At 38.9% G+C, this 26,555-nt stretch overlaps 1 protein-coding gene across 1 annotated transcript; it reads right to left on the reverse strand.

Moving 5' to 3' along the window:
* Positions 1 to 22,992: 22,992 nt before the first annotated feature.
* Positions 22,993 to 25,713, reverse strand: LOC110464213 (caldesmon-like). Its single transcript, XM_021519314.1, has 2 exons — positions 25,692 to 25,713; positions 22,993 to 24,833 (listed from the first exon to the last, which is right to left on the reverse strand). The coding sequence occupies exons 1-2, from the start codon at positions 25,711 to 25,713 to the stop codon at positions 22,993 to 22,995; spliced, it is 1,863 nt and encodes a 620-aa protein (XP_021374989.1).
* Between the last annotated feature and the right edge of the window lie 842 nt (positions 25,714 to 26,555).

The raw sequence follows: 26,555 nt of genomic DNA on the forward strand, positions 1-26,555 counted from the left end.
TGTGTACATCTTTCCTTTGTTCATATGCTGCCCTATTTTCGTCGAGTTAAACCAAGTTAGAATTTTCCTTATGTTTTTATTCTTAGTCCTGCTTTGTTGTGGAATATCATATGCTAAATTAAACAAATGCTATAGCACAGTGTGGCACAGATTTATGTATAGTGACATGTTGAGATCAGAAAACATTCCATGTATGTCTGGAATGCATTCATTTATAACACCCACTTATTGTCACAAAAGAGTATTGATCAGGTACCAGGATGCTGTATGACACTACATCATGTCGAGTAATGTTGTTAAACAGTATTACTTTGCCCTTATTTACAGATACAACCTTTTATAGCCACTATTTGAAGCAATCATTTACCTGACACCTCGACATATAGTATTCATAACAGTACCCAACGAATAATAACCAAAAATCTAACTATAATCTTAACTGTGACCCCAAATTGTCCTTAAACTATCACCCTAACTCTTAACTAGCCTAATTCCAGCTCTTAACTTAAACGTTTAACTTAACACTAACTTTACAAGCTTGCTGTATCCCACTTCAAACTATCCTAAGTGAAGACTTTTTTGGGACCCCCTACTGATTAGGAAGTTTTCATATGTGCCTTCTACTTTGGGGGACATCAAAGAACTTCAAATTGATTTGCTGCCCAAACTGCAGCACTTGCCATCTGTATTCACTATTCTTACTTCTCTGCTCTATTTTTCCGACGGTGTCTGCTTAGGCACCCGTCCTCAAATGACCCTGGCTGTCGCGAGCGCGTTTAAACCCAAACTGGCACTAACCCCAAAGCTCCATGTAACCGGTATTGATGATTTACAGTCAGTCACTTATCATCAAATACCACAGAAGTTGCAATGATCGAAGGTAAAATTATGAAACAATGGTAACGCATTGGATGCGTTGTAAACTACGCGAACTTTAATGAAAACTATTTGCGTAACTGTTTCTCCAATTAATACGCATTTATATTCCTATGTTTTTAACGATATTTATACACGGTACAGGATAGCTCCATTGATATTTTGCTGACATCACATTTGTTATCTTAAACATTTGATATAGTGGAAGCATTTAAACACGTGAACAACACCAGTATAGAGGGACAGCCTTGGTACATTAATTTTCATTTTGAAGTGAACATCGTTCGCCACGATCCTTTATAGGCTTTGATCAATGTTTGGTAATGAATTTCTATAAAGGATGATGGACAAAAAATAACATAATCTTACACAAATCTTAATGTTTGAGCGAGCTTACAGCTAATGTTCTAGACGGGTTTACGGATAGAGTATTCGTCGATTCATTGAATTCAGATACAAATTCAATTGACATAACTAAAATAGCAATAAGTATGATAATCGTCAAACTATATAATGGAATGTATGTAAATTTTGAACAATTTTAAAGTTGTGCCAAAGATCAAGAGAAGATTTCGGGTTTGAACAAAATGAGGACTACGATGAACTAACTGTCTAGTTTAGACCAAGATGGATTTATTCATTCTGTATACCTTGGACAAATTGCATTTTCTACTCGAGCAAAAAAGTAATTTATAGATATATTCAACCAGGAAAAAATATTAGTTTCGACTGTGTATCAAGTCTGTTCAGGTTTTCCTTAGAATACTGTATATACTGACAATACATTCTTTCGTTGGCACACTAACCACATAGAGGCTTCGGATTGGTCGAAATTCAGATATTGTTCGATTCCATTCAAATTTAATATGTAGGTATTTTATGGCATTGCGATCTTTTTCTTATGCAACTTTGCGACTAGGGGCAGTTTTGGGGACTTTTGTCACGGTCCCCCATTACAATTACTACTTTTTTGTATACTATTTATCGTCATATACTGGCATCTGATTGGTCGAAATTGGTATTTTCCGATTCCGATCAAATTTGATATATAGGTGATTAATGGTTCTACTAATTGGGCCACTGTTTTGTGATTGGGAAAACTTGCCGTTGTAAACTGGACTCTGATTGGTTGAAATTTACACGTTATCGGATTTTGCTTTAATTTGGTTTTACTGCTAACACTGTTGCATCGTCTGTTTATTTTTTGGACAAAATGGCCGCCATTTCGTTGCGTCTAATATTTTGAAAGCATTTGGGTATTATGGGGCATTTCCAGCATCCGTAAAAGTGAAAACGTCACCTTGAATTGATTTGCCAATTTCTGTTATAAACATCATATTTGTTATTTGAGGCTATCTTTCTTGGTGCAGATTTGTTTCAATACGCATGCGTAAATGCCTACCATAGCAACAAAATTGCGTTGCTATGCGGAAAAAAACTAAACTATGTAGGTTTTTGACGGTTAGAATGCAGAAATAAATGCATCCGCATGTATAATAATAATGATAATAATATACAATATTTGATATAGCGCCCTATCTAGCTAACATAAGCCACTCTAAAGCGCTTTCAACGTAGATATCACGCACTAGACTATATGCACGCATTTTACTATGGAAAATGCTTATTTCTACCTCTCTTTGTAATGCCATATCTCCTATTCATATTGTCGGAATAATTTGAAATTAAAGATTTACGTACTTCATTCATTGCTTAATAATTGCTTAATCCGTGATGAGGTCAGAAATGACCCTTAACGCCTCTAGTCCTTTAGATATTGGCATATTTTGGAATGTGGGTGCTTTATGACATTGGGAAATGATGCATTATTGCGACCAAGGGAGCAGTTTAGGGGGGACTTCTGTAATAGTCCAATTACAATTCAAACCGGTTTATCTGATATTCTCGTTAGGACACACGACGGACAACTGAAGACACTTACTAGTGCAAACACAATAAATCATATGACCTCCAAAAAGTAAAGGAGACATTGGCTAACGATGTAACAAGAGAGACATCATGAGATGATTTATCAACTGGTAAAATGGCGTCAACCGTCATGATTTTCACAATTGTATACAAAATTGTACAGTGACACTGTGGGGGGTCCAATATGGCGGTCGTCAGTCATTTTGTTAATCAGGGTAAGAACTGAATATTTAAACCGATGCATCACGTGTCATGTAAAAGTAATAAGAACCAATATTTTATCTTTCGTACATTAAAAAAAAATCGAAAAAATGAAATAAAATACGAATGTCAAAATTGAAAATATAGTTCCCTATGTATATGTACAAACAAAACTATTATGAACATTTAAAGCGCAATATGAATAATGTTTCCGTATTTTATGATCGCTTATCTCTTCGAAAAAACTTCGTATTGTTCGGAATATCTTTAAAAACGAGCCAGTGTATTTGACCTGAATCATGATAACAAAACCAACATCTTCGATTCATTCTGGAAGCTGCTTTATAAAAGGCTTCTATAGCAGTTGAGCATTTTAAAGGCCTCTACTAATTCACGATCAGAACATGTGTGACCTGTAAAGTCACAATAAACCATACTGGCTCGCCATTGCCTGTCACGTTATGAGTACCACCGATTACACTCCAGACAGTCTCGTTCTCCGATGACGGAGAGCCAGGAGGACAGACTAATCCTTTTACTGTTTATTCACAGACTATTATATCACCGTATGTCACAATTATCTCCCTTGGTGGAACTCTTGGTCTTATTTTAATTTTTTCTTGCTCCGCCATTCAATCACGGTAAATTGAATTTGGACATATTTGATAGAATTACTCTGCCGTGGCCCTATAAATAAACCTAAGCTCGGGTCAGAATACCCACAGTATTGTCATCTCCTACTTTTTTCAAAATTTGCAGACGAACCTTGTCGATAGACAGACTAAAGAACTTATTCGTCATACATATAAACACATTATTATTACACAATAAAAAAACGTCAGTTCTCCTAATTTATTTTTTCTCTTAAAAGATGATGAAGCTCCGAATCGCCTGGTTTGAACCGAAAAGCTAGTTAAACTCATGTCATTGGGATACACAGAACATCAAGGTATACTGACAGGAAATCAAACCTTTGATGGTTTGTTCAGATTGCCTTTCTAGTAGTTTTATGTTAAATGTATGACGTCTTCAGACGCAATGCATTTATCTAAAGCGTCAAGCTAACATGGACGAGAATGAATCCGGGAACGATTGACCTGTGTGTTTTCTAACGAGGTTATCGCGTGATTTACTTGGCCTGGGGATTAGGACACACCGTACAAGTGCTCGAGGACACATCCGGGCGGCCTGTCTCTGAGGAAACCATCGTCTACCATCACCATATAACAAATACTTAGCGCGATGTAACCTAACGAACATCGACGTAATCTTCCTGACTTTACCAAGGTTAATCATATTAAACGACATGCATCTTGCGTTAGACATATACTGATGGCAGTAACGTCGGGAATTGTTTATTGTCTCCTTCTGGGTGTCTGCGATACCGACATCGGTTGATCTAAATTACGGATTTGTAAGGATTGGTGTAAAATACGGATTTGTCACTTGACCGGAATCAGACGTTGGTACCGAGAGCAGTAAAGCTGTCGGGCGAGGGGAGATATAGTGACTTAGAACTAATCGTTGTGTCATGATACGGTTGTTTATTGATACGTTAGCTTCACTCGATTTTCAGTCAATCTAAATATACCCCCTCCCCTCCCTCAAATGAATGAAATTCAGATAGATTGTATTTTATATTTATCGATTTTCACCAACTGTATACAAATCTCATACACATTTGTAAACTAATTGTAAATCAAATTGATCATATTTCATTTGTTATTTTCCTGATGTACCGTTAAACTTAATCAGCTTGATACACCAGAGACATTTCTGGGGAAGTCTATAGTTTAATTTAATGGGCTAGAATTTATTCTGGTAAGCCTGCTGGGAAAGTCTAATTTGATTCAGCGTTAGAATCTCCTAGTTTTACTGGATTGAATCCAGCCACATATCATTGTGTTTAGCGATGAGGCTGAGATAACTGAGTTGAGTCCGGGTACCGGTTACTGAGGACGCACGGTGTATTGAAGTTTGGGTCAGACATGATAAACACGTATAGGTCCCAGTCCACGATCATTGTCTACCTAACAAACTCCAAAAGTACAAATAATGTGGCATCTTAAAAAGATTAAACACTTTTCTTATCATGAAGGTAGTAGCAAGTTCCAGGTTTTCAGGTTTCCTCTTAGTTTTATCAACTACAATAGGCCTGCTGTATTCCACTACATGTCGTACGAGGCGACTAATGTGGGGTTTCGTTGTGTCATCGACTAATGAGACATAAACGAAACCGGAAGTGAACTGCTGCATCCATTTCAACACTTGGGGATATATATGGTTGGTTGGTTGAACAGGGTTTAACGTTCTATCAACAGCCAAATTTATTTAAGGGCATGTCTCCATGTTTGTGTGTGTGTGTGTGTGTGTGTGTGTGTTTGTGTGTGTGCGTGCAGGAGGCAGGGTATGTTGGTGTATGTACTCTATGTGATAGCGCGGAGCTGAAGCGGGTGAACCAGTTGTTGCCATTACCCTAAATGTTTATCGTTAATCAGGGATCTATATGTTTTCTGCTTTCCACCTTTTGGTAAGGTGCCACTCGCCGTGAAAACGAATAATAATATAACAGACCATCACTAGTAACGAGCTAGCATGTCACTATTCCTTCAATATAAATATCAAACGACACATATAGACCATGTTTTGTAGTGGAGACGGCATAGTAAGACGTCTTTTAAAACAAGCCAGTGAGATAGAGCAAATATGAAGAGGGGATACGCGCTAGTATTCTTAAAAAACAATCAAATCATATTGGCCATATAGATTAAACAAGCTAACCTTTATTAGTTTAAATTGTGAGGGTCGCATAGCAACTGTTATATCAACGTTATGATGATTTACATATATTTCTTCAACAGCTTCTATAGGTTTCCTCGACTCATCGGATAAAGCTGTTAGGGGTTGGTAAACATGTTGGTTACCCAGTAGTGGACGTTCTTTCAATGGTCAATCTTCATCAAGTCAAGTAACAATGCTCTGCGACGTCATCTTTCATTGTGACGTCACAATTCATGGCAATTGTTTCCCCGATCGGTAGCAGGAATGATACATTCCAACGCGAAACATGGTTTTCATATTTGAACGTTTTGGCTGGAAAAAAGGACCACAAAGTTGTGACGGCTGATGATCCTGTTTATCCAACTCTCGTTAGTTAATGTTTAACTGGTAAGAGACACTCAGTAAACCTCGTGTCTTTGTATAATTTTAAAATGTAGATAAAACTCGGATAAAATAAATATGATACCAAACCTCTATCTATATTCCACAAATCACGTTTATCATTAACATTTATCGACACGGTATTAACGAGTTTCTAGAAATGATATCTTACATACTTCACACAATGGTTTGGCTGATGGGGTTTAGAAAAGATTTATCCGTATAAAAGTCCTTCCAAATGTGATTTAAACCCATCAGCTTCGATGTTACTTTATAAACAGACATAAATTGTCAAGTCAGGAATTTTACAAACATAAATCATTTCGGAATGAGACCACGATAAGCAAGTTACAAATACTTCCATTTAACAATGGCCGATAAATCTACCGTTTTATTGTCATTTCATACATAAATCTTTATAAGGCATCGTATTTCACTTTCACAGGACGACGTTCATTATCCCTGTACCAATCAGTGCCTTATATCTACAATTGTACATAACTCACAAATGTCTTCCTCCGCGCTTTATCACAATGCACCGTAAGGCAACGGGGTAAGCTTGGTTCGGGGCATTCAAGGCTCTGAAAACAGGAGAAAGTGGGGAGTGGGCTTATTACCGAATTGTAAATGGTACCATGTATACTGTAAACAACGCAACTCAATTAGGTTTATCTACTTAAAATGGTGTTAAGGTTACACAACTGCACCATCAACCATAAACGTATCGCCCATAAAGATAGCTAATCAATTTATATAAATGAAAGCTAATACTTGTTTTGGCAGAGAGAATAGTAACTCGATAATGTACGTAATTAAAGTCGTCTGTTTATTTCAACATATAAAAATAACCAATACGTATTGATAGTCAATTAAATTTTCTTGAAACTTGATATTCCCTTAATGCCGGCATATAAATGGTCGTTACGACAATATACAGGGAAAGTACTTCCATCGTTATTATATGATCAATTTACCGATTTTTAACCACGGACTACATTTGTTTCAAAGCGTAGTAATACATCACCACTCCAGGGGATTTTCAAATTTCATGATTTTTTTACATAACCACTTGACAGCCAATCACATTGCCTGTAACAAATCGAGCAGGCGAATGAAATACAATGTCAGCATCGTCTGTGGGATTGGCAGATGTTATGGCAATGGCAAGTGTCGAAGATTCTGTTTCCTATGTAATACCATCAGCAATTTGTATTTTCAGATGTCATCACAAGAATCGGTAGTACACCTGAAATCAAGCATAGGTAAGTACCTTAGTACTTTACTTATAATAAATGAATGCTAAAATTACCATTTTTCTCCAAGATGTGATTATGTATGGGATTTCCACACAAACAGGTTTGCCATAATTATTGTTCAAAAACATGAAATTTGCCTCAAAGATAATATCGTTTATGTCCCACTGATGTGGACATTGTGTGACGCTTGTGGCGTTAATAATCAATTATTGTTCGGTTAATTTTCGTGTTGACATTATTTCTAACGATGACGGAGGAGGTCTTATCAAAGGCACTACAAGTGCTTGTGCACTCTCTGTATCAGGCTCATTATCGCTCCTTCCTTCCGTACAAGTACAGATGTGATTCGTTGTCACTCACAGAATCGAAATTAGTTTCATTGATAAGTGTAGATTTAACAAGTACAAGTCGTTGTTATCCCCTGTTACTAACTTATTTGTTTGGTATCGTGGTGCTGCATTTGTGTCCATCACTTGCCACCATTTATAAACCTACGGGTTTGATTTATTTGATGAAAATAAATCTTTAGTAAGATGAGCTGTACCTTACACTTATCAATAGAAATATGTAGTAATATAAAATACAAGAAAGTAACCATAGAATAATTTAGTTGAGTAGTAAAAAAATAGTAATTTAAAAGAAGCAACTGTGTAAAACTTTAGTAAGGTAGCAACTTTACAATTAGTGAGGAAGTAAATATACTTAAACGATAAAACAATAATTCATCAAGAAAGCAACATTCTCCGACAATATAATAATTTAGTTAAAAAGCAAATAAATAATAACTTGGTATGGAAGTAACTTTGCAATAAGTTAGTAAGGAAGCAATTTCTTACTTATTTTTTAAGAAACAATTTAATAATTAAGTAATGAAGCAACTAACAATAATTAAGTCAGGAAACACCTATTTCATCGCTCAGTAAAGATGCATCTATTGAATAATTTAGTATAGAAGTAACAATATGGTAATTTAGTATGGAAGTTAATATATAGTTATTAACTATGGAAGTTAATATATAGTTATTAACTATGGAAGTAAATGCGTTAAGGACGCCAAACAGATATCCTCATAATGGACTTTGCTAAGGCTTTCGACAGTCATTCTCTCCTAAACCATAAACTAAAACATTATGGTATACGTGGAAATGTCGGAAACTGGATCGAGAGTTTCCTGACCGGTAGAACTCCGACAGTAGTAGTTGAAGGGGAGAAGTCTGATTTTGTCGATGTCCATTCCGGGGTACCCCTGGGGTAAGTTTTGGGACCCAGTTTATTTCTTTACTATATAAACGATATCCCTGTGTGTCTAAATGCTACAATCCGTTTATTTGCAGACGACACTATTGCATATCTAGTTATCAAGTCAAACAGTGATGCTGAAACACTTCAAAAAGATCTTGACAAACTAGCGCTCTGGGAAAATACATGGAAAATGTTCTTCCACCCAAACAAATGCAATGTGTTGTCGGTGACTAAAAACAAAACTCCAATAGTCCATAATTATACTTTACATGGACACATACTGGAACATCTTAGACAGGCCAAGTATCTGGGTGTAACACTATCATCTGACCTTAAATGAGATTCACATATAAATACTATCTGCCCAAAAGCAAATTCTACGCTAGGCTTTTTAAGACGAAATCTTAAAATTGGCTCAACATCAGCCAAAGTACAGGCATACAAATCATTAGTTCGACCATCACTTGAGTATGCTTGTACAGTATGGGACCCTAACACCCAAACAAATATTGACAAGTTGGAAATGGTCCATCGAAGGGCAGCGCGCTATGTGCTCAATAAGCACAGGTACAGCCATCGTACCTCCAGTGTGTCAGAAATGACAGATAGACGTAGAGATGCTCGTCTGACCATGCTTTATAACATTGTAAACCAGAAACTCGCTGTCGTAAAATCAGGCAGATTAATCCCTACAGTTAGAAAATCCCGAACAAACCACCAGTTTTCGTATCAAATTCCCCACTCAAAAATCCAGACCATAAAGGCATCATTCTTCCCTCGAACTATACCCGAGTGGAATAAACTTCCACCTGACATTATTTCGAGCCCAACAACGGAATTATTCAAATCAGTCCTCTACCGTCACCTTTCAAACGCATGATTGCTTACAGATGATGGTGATTCTGCATCTTGTGACATCCTTGACTTGTAGTCCGTCACTGCTGTCATTCTAGTCGAGAAGCCTCATTTGACGTCATCAGGTGATGGCCAGCCCTCTTCAGATGTTTCGACCCTTAATCACTACATCCTCCGGCTGGTGGGTCAGTAGTGGTGGCCAAACCACTACTCGTCTATGTCGGCTTCCACATCGGCTCATCTCGTTTGTGCCATAGCCAGCACGATGCTCTCTCTGCAGCTTCTCCCAATCGTCTGATGGCGGTAGCTCTTGCCCTCCCAGTGAGTCCTATTGACCGTAGTGTCCTCCACACTGACTGTGCGGGGAAACCTCTACAGCCAACCTCCACTGGAAAGAGCCATACTGTCCATCCTCTGCTCCTGCACTTTTCCATCAGCTCATCATACTTGGCTTTCTTCCTCTCGTGAGCTTCCTCGCAGCCTTCCTCCCATGGTACGGTGAGCTCTATGGCGATGAGGTGTCTGGATTGCTCTGTCCANTTTTATCTTCAAATTGTTGAAGTTGATCAGTACCATTTAGAAGTTAAAAGTATAGTAATTTAGTATGAAAGCAAATATATATTAATTTAGTATGGAAGTCAATATATAGTTATTAAATATTGAAGTAAATATATAGTAAATTAGTAGGGAAGTAAATATATAGTAATTTAGTATGGAAGTTAATATACAGTAATTTAGTAGGGAAGTCAATATATAGTAATTTAGTAGGGAAATAAACATATAGTAATTTACTGTGGAAGTCAATATATAGTAATTTAGTATGGAAGTCAATATTTAGTAATTTAGTATGGAAGTCAATATATAGTATTATTATATGCATGAACATTTCTCGCAATCACATTGGTCGGATCCTATACACGTGCCCAGTCCTCAAAAACTCATGTAGACTGGTTATCCGGTGAATATCGATTTCCAAATATAGTCTGTATGGAAATTCCCCGGAACCTGTCGTAGCGCATGCGCAGTTAGACTAGAACGCGATCTGTCAGACGACATTAGAATATGGATGCTGGCGAACGTTTCTCCTCCGTTAAGAAAATTACCAAAACTATTCGAGGATAAAGATGCTGTTAGCGTAAAAAAGGCCATTGAACACACAGTGCATGTCCTCCATGCTTATCTTCAGAAAAAGAATCTAGACGATGCCTTCGAAAGCTACAATGATGAACTGTTATATTCAAACCTGGCTAAATTTTGCACGGAGGCTCGGGTACAAAAATCAGAACTTTTAATTCTGTTGTGTTTTATTTTATTATTGAAGCATATAATAAAACAGGTATGGGCTTTTGTGCTGGTAAATATGATGTGACATGAACCTGAAAGAGTGATATTGACCGAGGCTTCGCCTCAGTCAATATCACTCTTTCTGGTTCATATCACATCATATTCACCAGCACAAAAGTCCATAATTGTATAATGCAATCTGGAAGTCAATATATAGTAATTTAATATGGAAGTCAATATATAGTAATTTAGTATGGAAGTCAATATATAGTAATTTAGTATGTAAGTAAATATATAGTAATTTAGTAGGAAAGTCAATATATAGTAATTTACTATGAAAGCCAATAAATAGTAATTTACTATGGAAGTAAATATATAGTAATTTAGTAGGGAAATCAATACATAGTAATTAAGTATCGAAGTCAATATATTGTAATTTAGTATGGAAGTCAATATATAGTAATTTGTTATGGAAGTCAATATATAGTAATTTAGTAGGGAAGTAAATATATAGTTAATTAGTAGGGAAGCAAACATATAGTAATTTAGTATGGAAGTCAATATATAGTAATGTAGTATGGAAGTCAATATATAGTAATTTAGTAGGGAAGTCAATATATAGTAATTCAGTAGGGAAGTCAATACATAGTATTTTAGTAGGGAAGGAAATATATAATAATTTAGTATGGAAGTAAATATATGGTAATTTAATATGGAAGTAAATATATACTGATTTGGTATGGAAGTAAACATATAATAATTTAGTATGGACGTAAATAAATAGTAATTTAGTATTAGTACTATAAGTTATTTATCTCCAGATCTCAATTCCAATATTTATTCCAATTACTGTCTCATCAGCAATATATATTTCATTACAGTTCAGACACCAACAAGACTAATCTGTTCCTTGCTCTAGAAAAACTCGTTTGTACTCTCTCAGGCCACAACTCAAACGCGATACTATATAAAGAACTGTCCTAATGAGGCGCGGCACATATTGTCGGCTCTCCTCGAATCCAATTTGTGACCATTGAAGTGCGCGTTAAATGCGAGGACAGCTGTGAATATTGATAAACACAAATGTAGCCTGTGATGACTTTATTCCATTCCGATGACCCAGGCAACACTTCTGGCTATAATGGGTCAGGGCCCGCTATTTTTGCTAAATAATATCCATTTTACGATGATGTATAACCGAAATGCCTTTGATCTAATGGAAAGAAAAAAGCAATCTTTTGTTTGCCATAATGATCATTCCGTTGCTTTGAGTTATAATGTATTGGATTATCTGTGGAGCGTGCGATATGGCAGAATGAGGTGTCCTGGTAAATGTACCTATTGGTCATATAGAATCGCTCTGTATTAGGTTTACTGGGTGTTTCCTTTTGCCGGTGATTTAACCTTCTTGCAAAAGCCATGACCATATGAAGACTGGTACCTAGGGAGAAAACACAAACACGAAAATGTTGCGGAGTGAGAACAGAAAGATAAAGAACCGATGTATTGTGATGGGGTAGGGGGCATATCAATTTTGGCTTCTTCAATGTCAGATGCAAAAGAAGACCCCTGATGCTTCCGGGGGTCAACATCGATCGCCTTTCAGATCAATTTTAGTGGGATACAGCAGTCCTACCGTTTGCCCGTATGTACTCGGGTCACGTGGGAATGGTCCACCATTATACGACTGGCAGAACTGATACAAAAAGTACACTAAATATGTATGTTTCCCAGAATTCTTTTGTGTATTTTTACGGGCTAATTTTGATACTTTTGTAACGATTTCTTCATAATGCATTTAAAGTAAAAAAAACACGTGGTGCAGTTTTGAAACTAAGGCAATATTTTTGTGGGATTTTTAACGATAGAATACATTGGAAGGTCTATGCAATTATCAAATTTACCAAATACTGTAAATAAAATGGATTTAACAAATTTATGAAATTTATAAATAGCGTTCATCAAATAATTGTCCCGGGCTATAATATTTACAAACTCGTCAAAGCAAACTCATCTCAGTATTTATGATGCATCTTTGCGATTTACGACTTTTGGAACAGTTTAGGGGACTTATGTAATGGTCCCCCATTACAATTAGTACTTGTTAGAACTGTCACCATTAATAAAGCTTTTTGTTTGGCTTTCTGCATTGGTTTTGGGAATCTTAACCTTTTTCGTTTTGTTGTGGTAACTCGCCATTATGGTCTATTTTAGCTGCATTTCCACATTTTGTTCACAAGTTTATAAGATATGACATAGCATAGAAAAATCAGGAAGGCCCTAACACTGAGCGTTTATCATGGCCAAACATTTAGCATCAGTTAGAACTTCATCACTGATTATAACTTAGCGAAGGTCTCCTCCCGGTTTGGCTTAATGAGACATCCGTGATGCAATTATTGTAATGACAGAAATGTCCCAACGAACAGTAGACACGCCCTGAAGACCTTGTCAGTGAAATTGTGTTCAACGAAGGACTTAATTAGGAATAATAATCCCTTGCAGTTTATCGAAATATGAACGTCGCTAATAAATCTTTCAGATTTCCTAGAAAAATTGGTCTGTGTAGTAACCTACCTGATAGTTAGTGTTCAACAGTTGACCCGATACGTAATCAGTGGAGAATGCCTCTACAGAGCCACGCATTGACCCGTTACGTAATCAGTGGAGAATGCATCTACAGAGCGACGCATTGACCCGCTACGTAATCAGCGGAGAATGCCTCTACAGAGCCACGAATTGACCCGCTACGTAATCAGTGGAGAATGCTTCTACAGAGCCACGCATTGACCCGCTACGTAATCAGAGGAGAATGCCTCTACAGAGCCACGCATTAAACCGGTACGTAATCAGTGGAGAATGCCTCTACAGAGTCACGCATTGACCCGCTACGTAATCAGTGGAGAATGCATCTACAGAGCCACGCATTGACCCGCTACGTAATCAGCGGAGAATGCCTCTACAGAGCCACGAATTGACCCGCTACGTAATCAGTGGAGAATGCTTCTACAGAGCCACGCATTGACCCGCTACGGAATCAGTGGAGAATGCCTCTACAGAGCCACCAATTAGCCCGCTACGTAATCAGTGGAGAATGCCTCTACAGAGTCACGCATTGACCCGCTACGTAATCAGTGGAGAATGCCTCTACAGAGCCACGCAGACAGTGATCATAACTGTGCAATATATATATAAGACTCAAAAAGACCACAATGCTCGTCTCAAAAAACCTTTTGGTTTCTCTAGGGTGGTCGGGTGGCGCAGTGGACAGCGCACTTGCCTTTCACGAAGGCGCCTGGCAAAGGTGTAAACGACAGTACGGATACATATAACTATAACAGATTGATTTGTTATGTAGGTTCTTATGTAGAGGGCTAAAATTAAAAGTTGTATTAATTATTTCTAAACATTTTCTTCAGGTTGGTAAGGGTGGATTATTAAAAGTTTCTTTTCACACAAGCAATGCGTAGCCGAATCGAGTCATTTCGGTACATATCTAACAACTTATTGTACAAACGCTTACAGCGTAGCCGAATCGACATCGATTTGTGGATAATTCGTACATATCACTAGTCATTTGTCTAATGTAGGTGACAGAGTACATACCGCACTAGTCATCGAAACGTCACATAGAAAGACTTATTGGTTGTGTAAAACGAAACTTTTCATAATTGTATTTATTATTATTTATTAAATATTCTAAGTCGTCTTTTGACCTTAGGATATATCGATGAGTCTTGATTGGATGAGGTAGCAATATACTGCAGTAAATAGTGTGTTTGGCATCATTGACCTTCTTTACTATTAATATGGGATTCCTGACGATGCATTTCTGGTGATTATTTCTGTAGAGTGTACATTATAGGTTTCGGAGTATATATTTGCCGAAGGAATGAATGGGTACGCCAAAATATGATTACGTTTATAGTCTGGCGGTAGAAATAGGATTTAAATATATCATTGCATAAACATCATACACTTGTCTCGGCCCAATGAGGACATTGTGTTGTACTCTCTGGGGACAACTAACATTGCAATTAGTTTGGGTCCCATGAGGACAACGTGCTGTACCTATCAGGGACCAGCTAACATTGCACTGCTATATAAAGCCAGGTCGGATTACTATAACGAGAAAATGATGCACAACTATTTGCTAAACTGGAGCCGACTCACACATGTCCTACAAACAAAACTAATATAATGTTTCATTTGATATGGAGAAGGGCATTCGATGCCTCAGCCATAACAATCTCCGCGTCGTGTTACATTTCACGTTCCCATGTATAGTAATTCTATAACTGACTATATCGACTATAATGTAAAACCATTATATAGGATTCGTGTTTTTATATTTAATAATAGGATATTGAAATCGACGAAGCGTATCCTTGGGGGAATTACCCGTCTCTAATGGGATACTCAACATCCCCTAACGCGACAGATCATAGAAAATATCGGGCCGGCTTCCCTCGTGATAATACATTTATACTCTTCTATATAATTGTGGGTTTGTTTATATCTTCTGTCCCGGAAATGGATCCATATTGAGTTTCTTTGATGCTCCCGGTCAAGTGTGTCCAGTTCACGAGTGCCAGGTGTGATTCTTTGTACGGACTGAGTTGATATTGTGCCGCAGATAGTGAAAATCTTGTGGTTGAATATCCCTTTTTACGGGGTATTTCTCTATTATACAGAGATGTTGCTAGGAAAACTGTATTTTTCACGATCGCCAGGTGGTACTCAAAGAAGTATGATAACACTATTTGTATAACACGCTGTTTGACAGGCAGAACAGAAATGGAAACATATGGCAAACACAGAAAAGAGCAACACACTGAAAAACGTCACTTGTTTGTTTGTTTGGGCGTGAACATCACCACATCAGTTAAATATAAGGTCATACGAAAACAGGTGCCCGAAAAGGAAGAGCAAAGAAACAAGAAATCTATAGATCCCAACCATGGCAAAAGATACGGCTGATCATTTGTCATTTACAGTTAAACACTATATGATTGAATGCGCTGATTTCAAACAAATACGTCACAGATTTTATAATGTTCCCTCTATGAAACGTTTATTTGATACAGTTTCTGTGCAATCTATGATTATAAGATATGATATATTTCTAAGCTATTCGTTTGATATTGATTAGACAGCTTTACACACTTAACCGCTTGTTTCTGGTTTTGTTGTATTCAGTGTTTTCTTGTTTTGGTGTATTCAGTGTTTTCTGGTTTTGGTGTATTCAGTGTTTTCTGGTTTTGGTGTATTCAGTGTTTTCACTTAACCGCTTGTTTCTGGTTTTGATGTGTTCAGTGTTTTATGAATGTCTATTTTGTACATCGTTGCTAAGCTTCACGTGGTTTACAGGAGACCCTGAGGCAATATTCAACGTAGAGTCATCCATCTCTGTGTGTTCAATCCACTGCTTTCTCTATGGCGATACTAATGGTCGGAGTGGGCCGGAAATTACCCCCGATCTCACCCCACCTCCACCAATTACTCGTCGGCAGTACGACGTGATGGGGGCTCGTTTGTCTTCGGCTCCAAGACAGATATTTCGCAGGTCATTTCTCGGATTCCTCAGACATTCGTCTCCACTTACACCTAGAGTAGGAGAATTGTCCAGCTCCGTATACTATTATTACACAAACGAATTCCTTACATGGAATTAACAAAGAAGTAATTTTACAATTTGTTTTGGTAAGTGTTCACTTCATCTACCTTATGTCTTTTATGTATTTTCATGTCTACAGATTATCCTGGAAAGGACATGCCCGTTGTTACCGAACGCACGTTATCCTAAAAGGTGACTGATACAGTAGGGGCGTCCTGTAGAATCGAGGTTTGCCCTGCGTGTTCTGTTGAGGAGATATTAAGGAAACCAAAATTAATCTGCAGCCCACTTTACAACAAGTTAAACATCCTTCTTTACTCATTTCCCTACTCTTCTGTTCGGCGCTCTCTCCCACGGACTTGTTTTAATTTGACCTTTTGTTGCGAGAACGCTATTTGTTTTGCTTTAATCTCACACAAAGCAAAGCAAAAACAATCCCTTTTTAAGAAAGAAGTCAGTGAACGATTTGTTTTGGCGGAGATGTTTGGTCGTTACAGCTTGATTTAGAGCCTCAGTTTGACTGTTTGTACCGTCAGGCGATCGGTTTTATGTCGTAAGTCCACGTCAATATCTATAGTACATTTGTTAGTGTGTGGTGTTTGGGTTCTTTTGCAATAGATGACAAATACCATATGTCTTTAATTCAGTGGGTATTTATTTCCCTGTAACAATATTAAAACACACATGAGACAATATACAGAAACGAACTCGCCTAACAATACATTTACATATTGACAATTCACGTTGTAACGTACGATACTTTAAAAGACGTAAGGTTTATAAAACAATTATTTAAAGAAGCAGCCTAGAAAACTATATATGAAAATGGTTCACATAATACTTATAATACCAGTAGACTACACCGAAGTATAAAATCAGTGTTCAATAAGGAAAGTGTTCACTTACTCAATAACCACACCCATAATTATATATGAGCAATTTACGGCAAGTTATAGCATTCCCAATAAATATAAATTATGGAGCATTAATATTTATCAGCATAAATATTAAGTTTAGCAATAGCTTATATATTTTATTTGACCAATAGCTTACCCTGTATGTGGTACCGGGGATCCACTAGTATAATCTGCAAGGTATGTATATTCCGTAAGTATGTATATATGGCGATGTTGCCTCTACCAGGAGCAGATAGGAAGTGAATAGAAAAGAAAGGACAGAGAAGCAAATAAAACATTGAAGCGGGAAATATCACGCAATGCGACAGGTGTCAGAGGTCAGTTTGTCACTGGTCAAACAGGTATACAACATTTACAATTACGTCACACTCTCATACATTCCATTCAAAACGAAAGTAACTCACGAGACTAGGCGACAGCGATTGCGGATGCGGAGCGCGGATTACGGATTACAATCAACGATACATTATTATACAAAGTAATCCTAATTAGACTCAATATATTTTAGTGAATCTTTAGGAATATACAGAATTAAAATAAATTAACAAATCTAACCGGGTGCCACAAGTGTACAACGTATTACACAACTAGATAACTTCCATCAGTACGTATTAATTTAGTCCCGGCGTGATTCATGGACCTAGAGAAAATGGTCCGTTGCTCATCACAATTGTAGCGTGACATCACGGACCTTACGTGACCGGGGCTTCCTCCTGTGTATTGAGAAAATTATTTGTCCACCCCGGCTTCCTTCTGAATTTCAAGATGTCTTTCCTGATGTTTTGTCATCTTAGCAGTTGCTATGATCATCGTGAAGGGACCTTGAGTTTGATTTTGTCTTTATCTTTTGACGATGAGTATCATAGTTTGTGTTGACCTAATTTTTGATTCTGTCTATATGTATTGCTAACACTGCACAACGTCAAACACGCTGGAGTCGGATTTTCTTCCTTGAAAAGATATGTTGTTGTTTTGGTTTTTAGTTTGGAATCACTTTTTCTTGTACATACCAAACGCTAGCCTGTATCTCCACATAATGCACCCATAGATTAAATTTGTGGATATGACATCGTTTTAACAGTCATATGAGCGAATGGAATAATTGAGATGAAAATTACTAGAGTTTGTTTTTGTGAAAATGTATACTGTTTATAAAATACTGAGCGATCTGATTGGTGGATTGGATTGCCACGTGATAAAGTAAGGAATGTGTTGGTATTGTGGTTTAGTGTTGCGTCGGTTGACAATGTTAAGTGGTATCATGTCACCACGGAGCCTCCGGCATGTCCCACATTTATTTCAATTTACTAGATTTATTTCTATGCATTAGCGGTCTCCTTTTAAAATTCAATTAACGAGCAAAATGCGTACGTTGTTCTGTCCTGACTTCGGATTTCAGTTTCATGTTGCACTTCAGCTGTTGGTTTTTGTATTACAGCGCCCCCTGCAGGTTGTACTACTACGCGATCGCAAGGGGAGACTACCGTGATCATACAGTCGGTCTGCCAACGGGACATAATAGATTAAATTAAATCTGCTGCGGTCATTGACTTGCTATCTCTTTCCTCTACCTGTTATTACTTGTGTTCTGTGTCTTTCCTGATACAGGATATCTCCGGTAGTCGATCGTCCTGAAATGGCCTTAGCTGTTGATAGGACGTTACGTCCTATACAACCAGTCCCGGTAGTCCAAGGGAGATTCCTTCGTTTCCAGCTAGAAGTGCCTGCATAGTGACATAGTGGATAGTATAGGAAGATTTTGTATAACACTAGATAGATTGCATGACCACACTGGTGCTGACTAGACCAATATGGGGTTGGTTTTAACGTTTCATCTCTCGCCTGAGAATTATACCGAATATTCCTAGTCTGTTTCTGGTGAATAGAAAACTAATATCCGTTTGGTGATGGTGCTTTCCTATATTGTTCGGTATTCCTCGTCAGAAAGTCTTTGTATTCCTACACTGTGTCCTTTAGAGAGTACTTGACGGGTACCCTAGGCACGCGCACTGTAATAGACCAGTGACATGAACAGCTGATCACGCAATCAATGTTTCCGGAAGTTCATCAATCCTAAAACGTGAAAAATACGGAATACGGATGTTCAAAGGGAAACGAAACGAAATAAATAAGATACATTGAGGTTGGTTTACATGACTTTAATACATCAGTGTCGTGGAGCAACTCGTAAAGGACACGTGTAGGCATCACATTGGGCTATCTGTCTGAAACTTTTCCTTGACAGCCAGAAAAAGACAGTCTTTATTCTTAGTTGATGGCAATAAACACGCAAAGCGTTTCTTTTCCCCATACACCACTCGTCGACCACAATGTGGCTTCAATATATAACCAGTCAAAATCTTGGTCGGGCAGTCATTGTTGGCTATTTACTTAAAAGTTATAAAAACCAGGCTATCAATATTGTTCAAAAATTGCCAGATTCCCGTAAAAGATAACCAGAAGCCATGCCAATATACCAAGCGCATATATTGATTGTAGTATTTATGCTGCAGCGGGCGGATCGAGAACTCCCCGGCCGTGAATTATTGTTAGAAACTCTAACCGTGGTTTATTGCCATTTGATGGTGATTGGCAGAATGTTTCTTGTTTTAGATTGATAGAAGACGTTCCAATTAAATCATATTAATACAGCTATGTGATCAAACGTCAGACGTGTGAGCCAACTCGTACCAATGTTTACAATTCCAATATACAAGGAGAACTAACTTGTTCTCTCTGGGCATTCATAGGCATTATATTTACGTTCTTGATGTTTGTTCTGTATATGAATCTACCAACTGAAAACAACTGCCATAAGACTATAAATGCCAAATGAAAAGCCAAAATTCCCTGAAGTGCACATCGTGCTGACTGCACTTCAGTGTACTTACTAGAAAAGTATTAAGATATTCCATAAATGAAACAATGGATGTTCATGACGTCTAGAGCGTCTGAAAGCATTCCAGTAGGCTGCTTGGTTCGTGTTGGTATCATTGGGCGGTAGGGGTTGTTTGTATTGGATTTCTAAGCCAAGTACATTTGTGTAAACTCTGTTTTCAATTCTCAGTTATAGTATCACTGATCACCATAACATGAACATTTTACTTCTATATATTTGTGAGAAAAAAGAAAAAGATGCAGAGTTCTGTGGACGTCACAGCATTCTTGTTAAAATACATAAATTGTATTACTAAATAATGAAAAAGCAACAACGAATTTTTTTATTTTTTTTTAAATACAACATTTTCGTCTTCTCTCAGCAATTTAAACTTTCACGTGGTGCACAATATTTGCATTTCTTACACGGAATTAAATATAAACTTTATTTATTTCACGAGGTGACCCCATACCATTCCGAGACCAATCGTGGAATCGAACCTCTGCCATGTTGGTGATAAGCAAGTGCGCTGAGTAGTAGAAGTACCCTAACTTCAGTCTCTACAGTTTTATATCTTTTCAGCCATGAATTTTCAGCAAAAGTTGTTATGCTCCTTTAACACACATTGGTTCTGATGACAAACTTAATAAAGCCCGGCAGTACTAACAATAACGTCATAATAGAGATTGACGGTGCTACATCAACAAATGTTATAGTCTCACGACAACATTCCCCTTCTCAATACATTACAATGGAATAATGCAGAGCAAATGTAAATTTAGTAGTATCAGAGAGGACGTCCTAGTAAAGAACCTGTAGATCAAAGACATCACCCGTCTGCATAGTAAAGAAAAACCCAAACCAGTGTACCGACATGTGTACTCGCGCTGCGTACACACGTGTAGCAAACGTGTAAAGGCCGTGTCAGTGAAAAATAGAAACCAACACAAAAACGATAACTTTCCTGAACTCTTGACCTTTTCGATAATGAATTGATCGGGGGATTCCTGAACTAGCACAAGATAACACAAATCACGTGATCATAATTGTCGTGTTGTATAAATCATATTTAGTGTTCGGTCTAACTTGCCAAAATCTCCGGAGAATGTTTGCTTCCGAAATTACAATCATCATCGGATTCCTACCGGAGTTCACTACGTACCGTGTACGAGTACAAAGGGCAAGCGAATTAAAACGAATATTTTCAAACTTTATCTCAAAGAATACATACAGGGCCATTTCTGAGACTAATGTTTGGAGTTCGTACTCTCGGGCAGGTCGTAAACTAGAGAAGCTGGACATACGGGGCATAATAATGGCCGCCATACATCATATTTCTGGCGGGAAATCGATGTTTTGGGGCGTCTATGGACGACTATCTGTCTGCAGATTCATCACCATAACCGCAAACTGTATCCCCCGAGCCCCGCAAACTGTATCCCCCGAGCCCCGCAAACTGTACGAGGAATAAATCTATTAAACCATATTATCACACAAAATGAAGTTCAGTTCGAATTTTTTTCAAATGATAGGTACTGAAAATACAAAAAATCTCAAAACTCTTGGTGTAAATTAAGTGATGTGTATTATCCGAAGTCATAAGTTTGTAACTTAATAAATGGGCTTATAGGAACCTCTCCCCTTACCCTTTATTTCTAAATATACTTTGGAACATTTTATATATGGATTTTAATTCTTTCGAACTTAAGTACCGCTGTTGAGACCTAAATGGACGAAATAGCCCTAGGGTGCTGTGAATGTTTTCCTGTGTATATATGTATATTAATTAAGTCTGCCACCTTGTCATATTGTAAATATATGCTTGTTATTTGCTGGGAAAGGGCTTTATATAAGTTAAATGAACCTGTGCCCAATCTATTTGAATGACAATATAACGTTATGGTATGTTACTTCCCCGTCCGCTAACCTTTAACAGGTCGAACCAGTCGTGTACCGTCTTCTGACTTTTAACATGTCGAACCGGTCGTGCTAGAATCCTTATGAATTATGGGTGTTATAGTGTCAAAGTCATATTAGACTCCGTATAACTAAGGAACTGGTAAAGTGTTAACTAATTATCATATCAGCCGCCTGAATTCCATTGTTTATATATACATCGAATATATATACATGTATAAATGTTGGTAACTTTGGCAGAGTTGAAAGATGATGTTTACTTTGGCTGGTATTACCGAGTAATTGAGTTAGGGGAGGGAGGAGGGGCGGGGTTTTGTAAAAAGAGAAAAACAAGTTGTGTTCGGAACCTAGTCGGATTAACGACAGGCTATAATAATCATCATACAAACCTCAAGGTATTTTCATTTTCAATGATATCTCAAAAGACACATTTTTAATATTTGCATTATCGAACCCCGTAACATTGGCAAAGTTAAAAGAAATCTTTGCCACTATGGGTGGTTTCGGTTCGAAGATCGGACATGAAAATGTATCGGGTTACCTACCGGAGCCGGGGTTTTCTCCGGGTATTCCGGTTTACTCCCAATTTAAGATCCTTGCGCGCTTCTATCCGAGCCAAGAAGAAAGATTGATATAAAGTCCATTTCATAATTGTTGTAAAATAAACGAAAGTTTATGTTTTATAAGAGCAGTGAATTTTAAGGAGGTGATATAGTTTAAACAAAGTCTCCATGAATTATAAGTTTGCAGACTTAGCTTTCGACAATTATAGCAGTACCACGATACTACCTCTGTTTACATATATCGTTTTCTTGAGTTACTTGCTCTTTAATTCACATGATTCAATACTAATTTTAATCAGTACAGTAAGTTTGCCTTCTCTGTGTCGGCCTGTGGACGACACTGTACATGTGCCTTCTCTTTGTCGGCCTGTAGACGACACTGTAAGTGTGCCTTCTCTCTGTCGGCTTGCAGACGACACTGTACGGTTGCCTTCTCTGTGTCGGCCTGTAGACGACTCTGTACGTGTGCCTTCCCTTTGTCGGCCTGTAGACGACACTCTAATTGTGCCTTCTCTTTGTCGGCCTGTAGACGACGCTGTACGCGTGCCTTCTCTGTGTCGGCCTGTAGACGACCCTGTACGGGTGCCTTCTCTTTGTCGGCCTGTAGACGACACTGGAAGGGTGCCTTCTCTTTGTCGGCCTCTAGACGACACTGTACGTGTGCCTTCTCTTTGTCGGTCTCTAGACGACACTGCAAGTGCGCCTTCTCTTTGTCGGCTTGGAGACGACACTGTAAGTGTGCCTTCTCTTTGACGGCCTGTAGACGACACTCCACGTGTGCCTTCCCTTTGTCGGCCTGTAGACGACACTCTAATTGTGCCTTCTCTTTGTCGGCCTGTAGACGACGCTGTACGCGTGCCTTCTCTGTGTCGGCCTGTAGACGACGCTGTACGTGTGCCTTCTCTGTGTCGGCCTGTAGACGACTCTGTACGTGTGCCTTCCCTTTGTCGGCCTGTAGACGACACTCTAATTGTGCCTTCTCTTTGTCGGCCTGTAGACGACGCTGTACGTGTGCCGTCTCTTTGTCGGCCTGTAGACGACACTGTACTTGTGCCTTCTCTTTGTCGGCCTGTAGACGACACTCTACGTGTGCCTTCTCTTTGTCGGCCTGTAGATGACACTGTACGTGTGCCTTCTCTTTGTCGGTCTCTAGACGACACTGCAAGTGCGCCTTCTCTTTGTCGGCTTGGAGACGACACTGTAAGTGTGCCTTCTCTTTGTCGGTCTCTAGACGACACTGCAAGTGCGCCGTCTCTTTGTCGGCTTGTAGACGACACTGTACGGGTGCCTTCTCTTTGTCGGCTTGTAGACGACACTGTACGGGTGCCTTCTCTGTGTCGGCCTGTAGACGACTCTGTACGTGTGCCTTCCCTTTGTCGGCCTGTAGACGACACTGTAAGAGTGCCTTCTCTTTGTCGGCCTGTAGACGACGCTGTACGTGTGCCGTCTCTTTGTCGGCCTGTAGACGACACTGTACGTGTGCCTGCACTTTGTCGGCCTGTAGACTACACTGTAATTGTGCCTTCTCTTTGTCGGCCTGTAGACGACGCTGTACGTGTGCCTTCTCTTTGTCGGCCTGTAGACGACACTGTAAGTGTGCCTTCTCTTTGTCGGTCTCTAGACGACACTGCAAGTGCGCCTTCTCTTTGTCGGCTTGTAGACGACACTGTAAGTGTGCCTTCTCTTTGTCGGCTTGTAGACGACACTGTAAGTGTGCCTTCTCTTTGTCGGCCTGTAGACGACACTGTATGTGTGCCTTCTCTTTGTCGGCCTGTAGACGACACTGTATGTGTGCCTTCTCTTTGTCGGCCTGTAGACGACACTGCAAGTGTGCCTTCTCTGTGTCGGCCTGTAGACGAAACTGTACGTGTGCCTTCTCTTTGTCGGCCTGTAGGCGACACTGTACGTGTGCCTTCTCTTTGTCGGTCTCTAGACGACACTGCAAGTGCGCCTTCTCTTTGTCGGCCTGTAGACGACACTGTACGTGTGCCTTCTCTTTGTCGGTCTCTAGACGACACTGCAAGTGTGCCTTTTCTGTGTCGGCCTGTAGACGACACTGTAAGTGTGCCTTCTCTGTGTCGGCCTGTAGACGACACTGCACGTGTGCCTTCTCTGTGTCGGCCTGTAGACGAGCGTCTGTCCCGGTGGTTTATCCGACACATTGTGTGTGAGTATTTTATAGAGAAAGTCTGTCTCGTGTCTAAAGGTTCACAGCGATTTCTACAGCCGTATGGTCTGTCTGACACCTCCATAGATTGCTCTACCTTTAAAATACCCAGGCTGTCTGGTCCGGTTTATGGTATGATAGGTCGGTTATCTCCCCTGATTATTAGACAGTACTTGCTGCAGCGGCGTACAACAATAACAGATGAGAACTGGATGGTATGTCACCTTTACGGAGTTAAATTTAACAAGAGTTAACTCCCATATTTAAAATGATGTCGACCGCCTGACACACTTTATGGTTTAGCACCTAAACGACTATTCAGTCAGAGTTACCTTTCCCTTCCGGGCATTTTCCACCTGGGCAGGGACAATTGATTCTGACGCTAGGGATGTTTAGATGCTATTGTTAACCGTGATTTTATGTCCATTACGCACAAAGGGAAGTCGAGATAATTATTGAAAATTGTGTTAAATCGTTTCCCGTGTGTGTGTAATGGGGTCGTCCTTTGATATTGTCTTCGTTCGAGGTCACGTGACTGGGGCAATTACAATGACCGCCCGCTTTTCTTCACAAATGTCGTAAAATTGTTATTGAAATAATTTTACGAGCCTTGCAACATGTGGCTGGTCGCCCTAACGTCTATGGCGAGGAGCACGGTAGATGTAGCATATATTCGAGGGCCGTGCTGCAGCCTATCAAGCCACAGGTTTAAATACGACAAAATGTCGCTTTATACTCGGAAATGTGTTTTTTATGGTTGAACAAGAAACTAGTGATACTGAATGAATTCATTTAAACCAAATAAAAAAAATTGTCAGAAGATTTACCGTAAAGGACAATAATAGTCATCGCTATTGTGTTCCGGCTACTGTGAACACAGTTAACATGTACAGATTATATAGTACACACTTCTAATGATGATAAACCGGAGCGAACAAGTCCTCGTGTAATCAGCCCCGTTAAAAGGTTACTTATGCTGGGAATAACGGCGCCAATCTGTAATAGGAATTAAATAGTACGTGCGCTGAGGGTCGAACCGGTAACCCTAGACGTTCTAGTTGAATGTTCTACAATTTTGCTTTAAAGTTCCTCATATGTGCAACAGGAGCAGAAAATGTAAGGCTACATGCAGATCAGGGTTCGAACCCAGGAACCTCCGAACTCCAGGCGGACGCTCAACCAATGGAGCGACCTGGTCGCCAACGATCGACCCAGTCCAGTTCCTCTACATAACACAAAAATCACGTGTTGAGATGCATTTAGCAGATATACAGTGGTTTGAAAATCGAATGCTTGAAAACAGAATTTAAAAAAAAAAAAAAAAAAAAAACAACAGTGGTCAAACTCGGGACTTTTACATTGCAAAGCCGAAACTTAACCAATGCTGTTCTCTGGGAGTTGTGACTGTGCAGCATGAAAATAAGTGTCCAGTGTAGGGCTTGCAAAGTCTATGAAAAGAACTGGCGAAATTACTATAAACCAAAGAAACTCCCTTTGGTTGCGCCCCCTTTTATGCAGAAGGGAGAAGAACTCTTCTTCGCGACTTAAATTGACGTAGTGGTACCAGTCACCTTAACTTTGGTCCAAAGATACAACGCTGCTTTGTAGCTAATGCTGAACTGGGCGTGTTGGGTCTTCACTAGAAATTTCCGCTCCTTCCAATGAAAAGAAGCATGTTAATACCAAGAACT

The sequence above is a fragment of the Mizuhopecten yessoensis genome, unplaced genomic scaffold (genome assembly GCF_002113885.1).
Source record: "Mizuhopecten yessoensis strain PY_sf001 unplaced genomic scaffold, ASM211388v2 scaffold10973, whole genome shotgun sequence".
NCBI lineage: Eukaryota > Metazoa > Mollusca > Bivalvia > Pectinida > Pectinidae > Mizuhopecten > Mizuhopecten yessoensis.